The sequence below is a fragment of the Rhinichthys klamathensis genome, unplaced genomic scaffold, assembly GCF_029890125.1.
Source record: "Rhinichthys klamathensis goyatoka isolate OS25496 unplaced genomic scaffold, OSU_Roscu_1.1 h1tg000104l_1, whole genome shotgun sequence".
Classification (NCBI taxonomy): domain Eukaryota; kingdom Metazoa; phylum Chordata; class Actinopteri; order Cypriniformes; family Leuciscidae; genus Rhinichthys; species Rhinichthys klamathensis.
The window spans coordinates 2,690,595-2,701,035 of record NW_026606643.1 but is presented as its reverse complement, the minus strand read 5'-3'; the positions used below and the strand labels follow the sequence as shown (position 1 = coordinate 2,701,035).

At 40.5% G+C, this 10,441-nt stretch overlaps 1 protein-coding gene and 1 long non-coding RNA gene across 5 annotated transcripts; one reads left to right on the top strand and one right to left on the bottom strand.

The window, feature by feature from the left end:
* The first annotated feature begins 178 nt into the window (after positions 1-178).
* ewsr1a (EWS RNA-binding protein 1a) lies at positions 179-10,409 on the top strand. Of its 4 annotated transcripts, none has more exons than XM_056253339.1 (16): positions 179-243; positions 1,085-1,121; positions 2,186-2,240; positions 2,319-2,457; positions 2,558-2,774; positions 2,867-3,178; positions 3,254-3,442; positions 6,618-6,655; positions 7,300-7,311; positions 7,399-7,514; positions 7,641-7,770; positions 7,864-7,983; positions 8,066-8,204; positions 8,289-8,386; positions 9,495-9,732; positions 9,828-10,409. In XM_056253339.1, exons 1-16 carry the CDS (start codon positions 228-230, stop codon positions 9,865-9,867), a joined length of 1,896 nt encoding a protein of 631 aa, XP_056109314.1. In that variant the 5' UTR covers positions 179-227; the 3' UTR covers positions 9,868-10,409. The 4 variants fall into 4 exon arrangements, with proteins under 4 accessions (XP_056109314.1, XP_056109313.1, XP_056109312.1 ...); XM_056253338.1 differs by having other exon boundaries at positions 2,864-3,178; XM_056253337.1 differs by having other exon boundaries at positions 190-249.
* On the bottom strand, positions 6,506-7,517 carry LOC130087127 (uncharacterized). The gene is made up of 2 exons (XR_008807327.1): positions 7,381-7,517; positions 6,506-6,649 (listed from the first exon to the last, which is right to left on the bottom strand). It is a non-coding gene; the product is annotated as an uncharacterized LOC130087127 (long non-coding RNA).
* Positions 10,410-10,441: the final 32 nt, after the last annotated feature.

Genomic DNA, 10,441 nt, shown 5'->3' with positions numbered 1-10,441 from the left:
AGCAACATTTAATTTCGCTATATTTAGCTTCTTTCCTTCATGGTGAGCTTAAACAAACAAACTGCATCAAAGTTAACGTTAAGATATATCAATATAGCATTTCATACCAACTAATCGCGAAATTATAACGTTAGTAATAAATGTCCACCCCCGTTTGATTAATTGGTAGAGCCTGAAGTGTGTCATCCACGCATGCGCAGTTCACGTCTCGACAGAAGACACACGAAATGGCGTCTGCTGCAGGTAAGGGTAATGTGAAACCTTTTGTACTCTTTCATAGAATGTTAGATATTTTAGAAAATACCAGTGTGTATGTGTCTTTTTGTCTGGGGTTATAGTTAAGCATGTTATGTGTTTCATAAAACGCCTTGAATCCATAAAATATTAATTTGTATGATGTTTGCCGGTGTGGTTCGAGCCGGTTTGGTCCGTCTGCGTTGGAAATGGGGGAGGGGATGGACAAACTGCGGCATTTTACATTTTGCTTTGCTTCAAACAAATCCCAAATCATTTATTTAACTGATGCCACACAAATTTACCTTGGTTATTATATGCAGCTTATTTTATTAGCACCAATTTACACGTGCCGGTCTGTTGCTTGGCAACCCTTGAGCTGAGAAGCGGGCTAATTGTTATTAACTTAGCTCGCGAGCTGGTATGTCTGTGTTAAATGGTGCTCAGGTGTGTCTTATCTAAATAATCCGCTGCTCTTCTAAATCCTTTAAATATTAATCACAGCATGCATCTGTTTCAACATCTGTTACACAATGTGAATGAAGAGAAAATCATTAATTTTCTCGTGTTAATTTGAATGTGGTGGTGCTTGCTCATCGAAACCTAACCTTACCCTCCCCCTTCTCTGAAATATCTACTGGATAAACTTTTTTTCGGACGGTTTTTAAATACCCATTTGACCGTTTTTTTCCCTTACATTATTAATCTGTGTTATTAATTAACCACGATAAGCAAAGTGTACATGACCGTAACTATACCTTTCTTTGAATATTTGACCCATTTCCACAGCTTTGTTCTTGCTTTGATATATTTGATATTCTAAATGAATGTTAATGTTGTTTTCTCGCAGATTACAACAGTTACGGACAGGCTGGAGGCCAACAGGGGTAGGTATAACATATAGGGTTCCCACGGTCAACATAGAAGTTCTATACTGTCTAGTACACATGTTTCTAGTTATACTGTGATTGCAGTCTCTATAAAGTTTTCAAGCCATACCAAAAGCCAAAGACATACCACGCGAAATCCGATCGTTCAGACTGAGGCTGATGTCCTGATATGTGATTTGAATAGGATTTCAAACCACATATGGATGTAACTTGAAACGAATTTCATGTGCTTTTTTGGACTGACAATCTGAACGTATCTTATTTCGGGATAATAAATAGATGGAAGAATTGCAGTAATGTTACGTGCTAGAGAAGCTAACTCGTTCGGATCTTTAGCAGCTACCACATAATGTGACCACATAAAACATATTAACTTTAGTTTGTCAAAATGTTGCGCTCTCTCCTGCTTCCCAAGTCCTTCTCTATATGATTTCGCACCTACCACGTGTTTTTTCCGTGGTTTATTAGTGTAACAATGTGTTCAGTAGTACATGAACAGTGCAATCCATGCTGTTGTTTACATCCGAGTGCCTCCATAATGGCCGCGCATCCGCGTTACCGCCCAGAACGTGACGTTGGTGAAACCCCTCTATACTGTCTAGTACACATGTTTCTAGTTATACTGTGATTGCAGTCTCTATAAAGTTTGTTTTATCTTAAAGGGATAGTTCACCCAAAAATGAAAGTCATAATTTACTCACCCTCATGTCGTTTTAAACCAGTATGAATTTCTTTCTTGTGCTGAACACAAAAGATGATATTTTGAAGCATGTCAGTAACCAAACAGTTGATGGACCCCATTTAACTGCCATAGTATATCCCCCCATCCCATATTGTTGTTGACGGGGTCCATCAACTGTTTGGCGACCCATATTCTTCAAAATATCATATTTTGTGTTCAGCATAAGAAAGTCATGAAAATCAGGAACAACTGAAAATGCATGTATAATCATGGCCGGTGTGTTGACCAGTGTGTTGGTCAGATATACACATTCCTGTATATAATAGTTTTGTCATTTATCAGTAATAAAATTAGGAAATAATTTGTCATCTGTTATCAGGTACAGCTCCTATGCGGCCCAGCCCTCACAACAGGGTTATGCTCAGGGCACTCAGGTAAACCGTCACTTTAAATTCTTTTCTGCATGCTTTTTTCTGGATAAGTGACTTACTGTATGTGCTCTTTTCGTCTAGCAATCCTATGGTCAACAGCAAGGCTACGGTTCATACAGCCAACCGGCTGACTCGACCTACTCACAGACCAGTGGCTCCTCCAGCAGTTACAGTCAGCAGCCGTATGGATCATCCTACGGACAGCAACCACCAGCCAGCGGTGTGTTATTTTTGTGTTTATTCGAACAGCACTGAATTTCTCCAATATCTGCAAGCGATGTGGGTTTATTCAATGATTTGTTGATTTTTACCTTTTGCAGCTGGTTATAATGCTGCTACAGCTGCTCCGCAGGGCTACAGTCAGCCTGTGCAAGGTTATGGAAGCAGCAGCTACGATTCCTCCACTGCTGCTGCCGCCACCGCCGCTGCTTCAACCACCAGCAGTAACCAGACCTCTTATGCTGGGCAGACCAGCTACGGTGCCCAGTCTACGTATCCGGGATATGGGCAACAGCCTGCTTCTACTGCACCACCAAGGTATTGGGTTTATTCTGTTCTGCATAGTCCCCGAAGTTTGTGAATGTGTTTGTGATGGTCACTGATTGTAAATTTAAAATTTGCTTTAGCAGTTACAGTTCTGGCAGCCAGCAGCCCTCTGGATATGAGCAGAGCTCGTATTCCCAGCAGCCTCAGCAAAGTTCCTATTCGCAGCAGCAGGGAGGATACCAGGGCCAACAAGGAGGCTACGGACAGCAGAGCTCCTACAGCCAGCAGGGAGGGTATCAACAAACTCCTGCCCAGCAGCAACAAGCTCCGCCTTCCAGCTACACCGCAGCTTCTGGGTCCTATGGACAGCCCCCTGCCAGTCAGTACGGACAGCAGGGCAGTACTGGGGGAAGCTATGGCCAGTCCGACTACAAACCACCCAACCAGTATGGTAAGTCTTCTGGTTGTAGCTTGGTAGAGACTGTCATTGGAGTTTTTCCTGTTGATTAACATTTTTCCTTCACAGGCAGTTACAGACAAGACCATCAGAACGGCATGGGCGGAGGTGGCTACTCGGGCCCTGAATCCGGAGGATATGGGGGCCCTGGAGAGGGCCGAGGCATGGGAGGGGGGGAGAGCCGCGGGCGTGGCCGGGGTGGGTTTGACCGGGGCATGATGCGAGGAGGTGGTGGCATGCGAGGGGGCCGTGGAGGCATGGGGTAAGTGTGCGTTTGTGCAGTCTCACCTCACCACTTCTCTTTCCCTCAGACAGGAGCTGAAAGAGGCAATACAGGGCTGAGAGCCGTGCTAGATTCATAAATTGGCAGAAATGTAACTATTTTTTGGCGCAAAAGCGTGAATTGTATGCTCTAATTATTAAACCTTTTTTTAAGTTAATTTGATAGTCACACAGTTGTTTTGACAAGATGCCAAACTGATTTAAGTGCTGCTGCTCTCAGCTCTGCCTCATTAGGGTAGGGTTGTAACGGTATGAGATTTTCACGGTATGATAACATCACAGAAAATGTCACGGTATACAGTATGAACCAATTACAATTATCACCAGTTACTATGACCCTTAAATAACAAACGTGAAACCACGTTTTGTTTATTTAATCAAAAGCACACAAAATCAAGAAAATTTGATTAACAACTTATAATTTGTTACAATTAAGTAGGCTGTAATAGTCCTATGAAATGTATCTTATTCAGAGGGTTTGTTTATTTTTTGTGGATTCTGTTTTATATTTGAATACAAATAGATGATCAAAAGGGGTGGTAATCAGATGAATGCATAAACCTTTAAAGCTTTTAATTTAATGCTTTAAATAATATTATTATTTTTGCTGAAATTATTATAATTGAAGTACATTCTATTATATACAGTAGTTCTGTGGTCATTTCAAGTTAACCCAAACTTTTATTTTGGTGGGTTGTAGTGAAGACCTTTGAGGTTCAGTGTATTTGACGATGGGCTTTCTCAAATAAAATGCTGAAATGCTCTCAGAGCAGTTCTAGTGGTATTCGTGTCCTAAAATGGCATGATGGCCGGCTTACTTGTGTATGTAGTAGACAAAGTAATCAAGACAATTATATATTTAAATAGCTGTCTTTTTACGCTTGAATATTCACACAAACTAGACCTTACCACGATTTGATTTATTGTACAGCTCTACTTTTCGATTTATCCATCCATCAAATGGAGCGTTTCACGTGACATCTGCGTGATGCTCATGGCTGGATTCCGGGATTCATTCTGCATCACGGAAATCATACGCCTTAAGTTATAAACGGGACATACCTTTATCTGCACGGAGGGATGGGATGGTGTTCTCGAATATAGGCGAACATGTTTTTCGGTCTCCTCTCAAAACTGTTTTTCCTCCATTTTTGCAGCCACTTTGCGTCCACATTTTTTTTTTTGCAAATTGGATATCTATCCTCGGAAAACCCCGAGGTATCCCCCCTCCCCTGTAGATAAGGAAATGTGCATGATTTGAGAATCCTATGCGTTCATACCGTGATATTCCGTCATACCGGTATACACTACAACCCTACATTATGGCCTAAGGTAAGATGATAGAGAATGTGCTTTGGGAAAAAATATAATAATTTCAGTCTCATTTACAATAATTAAATACATTTGTGGGATCTTCATTTACTAAAAGAACTTAATATGTTAGAAAAGGGAACAAGATGATTAAACATCAAGAGAGCACAATACAAAAGATTTCAAAAGATCTGTGCTCCAAGTGGTTGTGATAAGATCGTCAATGCAGAGTGTGATCCTTTAGCATAAATAAGGTGTATTAGTTACTCTAAATGGTATTCTGTAGATGTACCTGCAAATCACAGGCTTGCAGGTACACACGTCTCAAACTAATTTAATTAGTTATTAAATTAAATAAACTTTATTTAATTTTACTCTCAACTTACTCTTCACGGTAAGTGAAATTTAGGGGTATTTTTGGAAAGACAAAGGTGTTAAAATGGGTGATATTTACTAGCGTCCAGGATAAATTCCAGTTTACTCTGCAGAGTTTGAAAATGATTTAAATAGGTCTGGTTTTCATAAAATGAACAGTGTTTATAATTAAGAATATTGGTTCCCAAAGACTTCTTAGAATGCTCATGCAGCCAAAAGCAAGAAGCTAGCGCAAAACCAATATGAAAGTGAATGCAGTGATGCTCAAAACAAAACTGTTACTACAGAATGTCTTTGTCCCTTCTTCGTTATCTTGAGCGTCTCCCCTGCTAGGTGTTTTTAAGATAAATATATATATATATATATATTTGATCTATTCATAGATTTATTTTACAGTGAGCTTGTTCAATACTACTTTTAAAGTAAGCTATATTTTGGTTATGAAGGTGAAAATACACTGCATTCATTTTCCTTATTAAAAGGTATGTTTTCTTTATCTGTCACACATTTGGATTGCAATTGTCTTGTGCATTATGAAAAGTTTTCTTTAACATGCTTTGTCGCATTTATACGCTACAGGTAACAAAGTGAGAGCCATGTAAACACATCAATACTTTTACAGTACCACTACTCAGTTCTGAGTCTGGGCCGGCAGCCTTTTGAAATGGGGACTTAAAGTTGGTGGTGTCGAGAGGTGTTCCAAATGTGTATTTCCAACAGGAATGAAAAAATCATGTTTTGCAACCAAAGAAAATTTGTAATAATTATCTGAACATACAAGTTTACTTTTTTTCTTTTTCTTTTAACGAAACATTTTTTTGTGTTGTGTAATAATATTAGAAACGTTTATGTAAAGATAAAAATGGTGTTATGGTTTATCTGCTTTTTCTTTTTTCTTTGACTAAAATGCATGTACCAGCTTTATGTAAGCAGATTGTTTCAGATACAGCCACAAACAGGCTACTCCCGCATTTTGGTACACTTGCACCAAGCTTTTAGCCCCTTCGTGAGGATCAATTGTCGTATAATATTTTCAAGAGTTGATTTGGGTGTGGTTTTAAATATCGCATGACCTCATTCGTTTTTGCTTAAAGTTCGTAGCAAGGCTGCATCTGAAACAATTACATCCCAATTTCAGTGTACAAATTTCTGGGTTTTTCCACTTACAATAGTAATAAAGAACAACCCTTACTTCTGCTTAATACAACCCCAATACTGTTCAGCCACTAATGTCATTAAACTGTAAATCGAGCAAGTCAGACTAAGGGAAGAGACATTGTAATGCTACAGCACCCTAACTGAGTGTTCCTCTCAGAAATACTGTGTTTTTATAAGGGGGGCTTAAGAGTTTTTATGAGGGTTTAGAGTCAGTCAGAACTCTGTGCAAATACCCCCATTACCCCTTTTGTGGTACCGAAGTGGCTGTTTTAAGGGATATCGCCTTCATATCTTCGCTTATTCCCCCCCAGCATCGCTGGAGACAGAGGTGGCTTCATTAAGCCTGGTGGTAAGTTTAATGAGAATCACAAGACCATACACTAGAATTCTCCACCTTTTATGGGTGTTTTTCAGAAGGGAAATAATTAATGCCTTGCAAAACTATACTGCCGGCTAAAATTAAGAGCTCAGCTTTTGCCATTGGTCATATAGGAATGGTTCAGTCCTATTTTTATTGGTTAAAAATCCTGAGTGTGGACTCCAATGAAAGGTTATTTTTGCTCTCATATTTAGGAGTTAATGGTAAATGGCCGACCCAGCCATGTAGAGTATCACCATTTCAGCGTTTACTACTTTTTCAATTTTATATGATATCAGGTTCTGGAGTCCAATTTGGGTCCTTGGTTTTTCAAGGGTTTTGCAAATATACATTTTTTTTATTTATTTAAGGCACACTGGAATAAAAAACTAGGTAGCTTTTTACTAGTTTCCTCTTAATACTTTTTTGACAATAATCAGACCATTCTTGGGTCAACAGCACAATGGTATTTTGTCTTTTTATGTCTTTGAATGGTCAGAGCAAGTGTGCCGGGGCAGTCTTGACCAGAAAATGGTAGCATAATGTTGTCAGGTGCTTGAAGCTCAGCTTGTAAACTAACTTGTTTCTCGCTGTCTTTTTCTCTTGGTGTCCTGATTAATGAACCTCCGGAACAGATGGTGACATGGGTAGGTTTGGATTTGGGGTTTTTATTTGTCTTTTTCTGTCCATTTGTATCAATTTCCTCTGCTTTTAACACCCTGTGTGTTCTGCAGGACGGCCAGAGGAGCAAGATGACTCTGAAAACAGCACTATCTATATCACTGGGCTGACTGAGAACGCTACATTGGATGAAGTTGCTGACTTTTTCAAGCACAGTGGAATCATTAGGGTACTTGATACGTTTTCAATACGATGAAATGGCTTGGGAAAGATGGAAGGCTTTTTTTTCATGCATCATGCATTTTATTGGATTTCTTGAAGCTTATGATTAAATAGTTTCATTCATCTTTCTAAGATAAACAAACGGACGGGCCTGCCTGCTGTCAACATATACACAGATAAAGACAGTGGGAAACCTAAAGGCGATGCCACCTTATCCTACGAGGAGCCTCCATCTGCTAAAGCAGCTGTTGAGTGGTTTGATGGTATGTTGATCTTTATTGAAATCAGTCTTGAATGTCTTTCCATGCAACATGAGTCTTCTAGATAAACTGAAATTATTGTTTTTTTCTCATTAGGAAAAGATTTCCAGGGGAAGAAGCTGAAGGTGTCCATGGCCCGACGCAAGCCCATGATGGGAATGATGCGTGGAGGCATGCCAATGAGAGGAGACCGAGGTGGCATGATGGGACGAGGAGGTACGTCGTTCAATTGCTGTTTTAGAAGCAATAGAAAACTGCATTTTAATTTGAAATTTGAATTTTTTTTCTTTTTCTGTAGGAATGATGGGTCGTGGAATGGGCAGAGGTGGGGATCGAGGAGGGTTCATGCCACGTGGGGGTCCCAGAGGAATGGGCCGTGGAGGACCTACTGGAGGAAACATGCAGCAGAGGGCAGGAGACTGGCAGTGTCCAAACGCGTACGTTTTTCAGTAGTGGTGCAGTGATACTCAATGATCCATGTATTCCATTCAGCCTCTGATTTTGAGTCTTTGATTTTCTAGGGGATGTGGAAACCAAAACTTTGCCTGGAGAATGGAGTGTAACCAGTGCAAGGCACCCAAACCTGAAGGCTTTGGCCCTCCTCCCTTCCCTCCTCCAGGTTACTGTCTTTCATATTCACGTCTTGTGTCGCTTTAAAGGGTCATGAAACCCTAAACCAAATTTTCTGAGATTTTAACAGAGGTATGTGTGTTGAACAACATTGAAGACAATGTTAGCATCTGTTAGATTTCATAGTAGGGCGAAAATGGTTAAATTTTAGTTTTTTCCAGCTATTTTCGTCTTCCGGGTTTAAAATCTTCATCGCAGGCTGTGACGTGGCAGTGCACAGTGTAGTGCGTTGATGACTCATCAGTCTCTCATAATTATTAATGAGACTGAGTTTTTATATCCTATGAGAAGACACGGTCTCTTAATTATTCATGACACCACGTGGATCTTTCCACAGACATGTCAAACTGTGATATCGCGTAACGTTAGTAAAGGAGAGAGACCATCATGGGACGCAAGTGCCGCAAACATTTTACCCGAGAGAGCTTCGAGAATTGGAGAATGGTGGACTTCGGCCTTGTCGATGACCAATGCAAGTTACGTCTTGCGAGTAATGCGGTACCAAGTCCTGAGGACTTTTCTATCCCTTCAGAGTGTGTCTAAAATGTAACCCTGGTCATTGTACTTGCCTTTTGTTAAATAAGCGGTCGTTATGAACATTTTAGATATTTCGATAATATATCAATTGTATGCTTAATGCGGGAGACTTGTGAATGTGTAGTGTTGACGTGCGGGCCGGGCGACACCGTGTTGTGTGTGTGTGTGTGTGTGTGTACGTGCAGGCAGGCGAGCCTGTGAAATGATTCGGGGTCAGAGAGAGAAGCGGTAGGATGTGTGTTTGGACGAACGACTGAAAACTCTGAGATTATTGATCGTACATTGTACAGAGGTCAAAATTATTGTACAAATACGATAATTATCGTACATCTGGCAACACTGCTGGCTGATGACAGTTCCCCCTCTCCCCTGCCGTGCAACACCCACTCCCTCCCTTCTTCTCACAGCCATCCACGCCCATTTAAGTTGCATTTTTCAAAAAGATTATGAGCTAGACTTGAGCTGATAGAGGGGGGTTTCATGACCCTTTAAGAACCGCTAATATTATGGCTTCAGATGTTTGCATTGTTAATATTCACTAGCTGTCTTTTGAGCTTCAGGTGGTGACCGGGGTCGTGGTGGACCAGGTGGGATGCGTGGTGGCCGTGGAATGGACCGTGGAGGGCCAGGGGGACCCGGCGGCTTCCGTGGGGGCAGAGGAGTGGACCGTGGAGGCTTCAGAGGAGGGCGTGGTATGGACCGAGGCGGTTTTGGAGGAAGAGGTCGTGGTGGGCCCCCTATGGATGACATGGGAAGAAGGGGGCGAGGAATGGGACCACCTGGCAAAATGGATATGAAGTGAGTATGAAGAAAGTAGAAACTTGTGTCTGTGGAGCTGTGAAGGTTTTGTAGCCACAAAACAGAATAGTAATGTTGTTGTTGTTTTTTTGCAGGGGAGACCATCGCCAGGACCGGAGAGAGAGACCATATTGAGAGACCATACCTCACTGGTCAACATCTTCAACCCTGTTCGTTTTTCAAATGATTTTAAAGTTGCATTTCCATATTTATAAATGGTTGGTATGGAATTTATTACTGCATTGCTGTTAGTCCTCAGTGAATGTTTTATTTTTTTAAACTTTCTTTTGTTTTGTGCTCGCTTTTCTGGTCAAGAACTGTCATTGAAACCAGATGCACATGTAAATGTAGGGTGTTCAGTGTGCCATTTGGATATGTCAGAAATGTATTTGTGGTACTTTGTGAGGTTTTTTTTTTATTCCCAATACCCCACATTTTTTGCTCTCATGTGTGGAAATGTTGAATAAAAAAAATTAAAACATTTTTTTTAATGCATGGCTAAAGAAACCTAGGCCATGTACTTATTGTTTTCTGCATTTATTGTCATTACTTCACCTGAACAGTGTGGCATCTTCTGTGTAACTGAATAATGTAAATAACTGATGCTTTTCAGCCCCCTATGTAATTTCAAACAGTGTTTAAGAGTTCACCTCAAAAAAATAAAATTCTCAAAAAAAGATCTTGCCTTTTTTCTTAAACCATATCATGT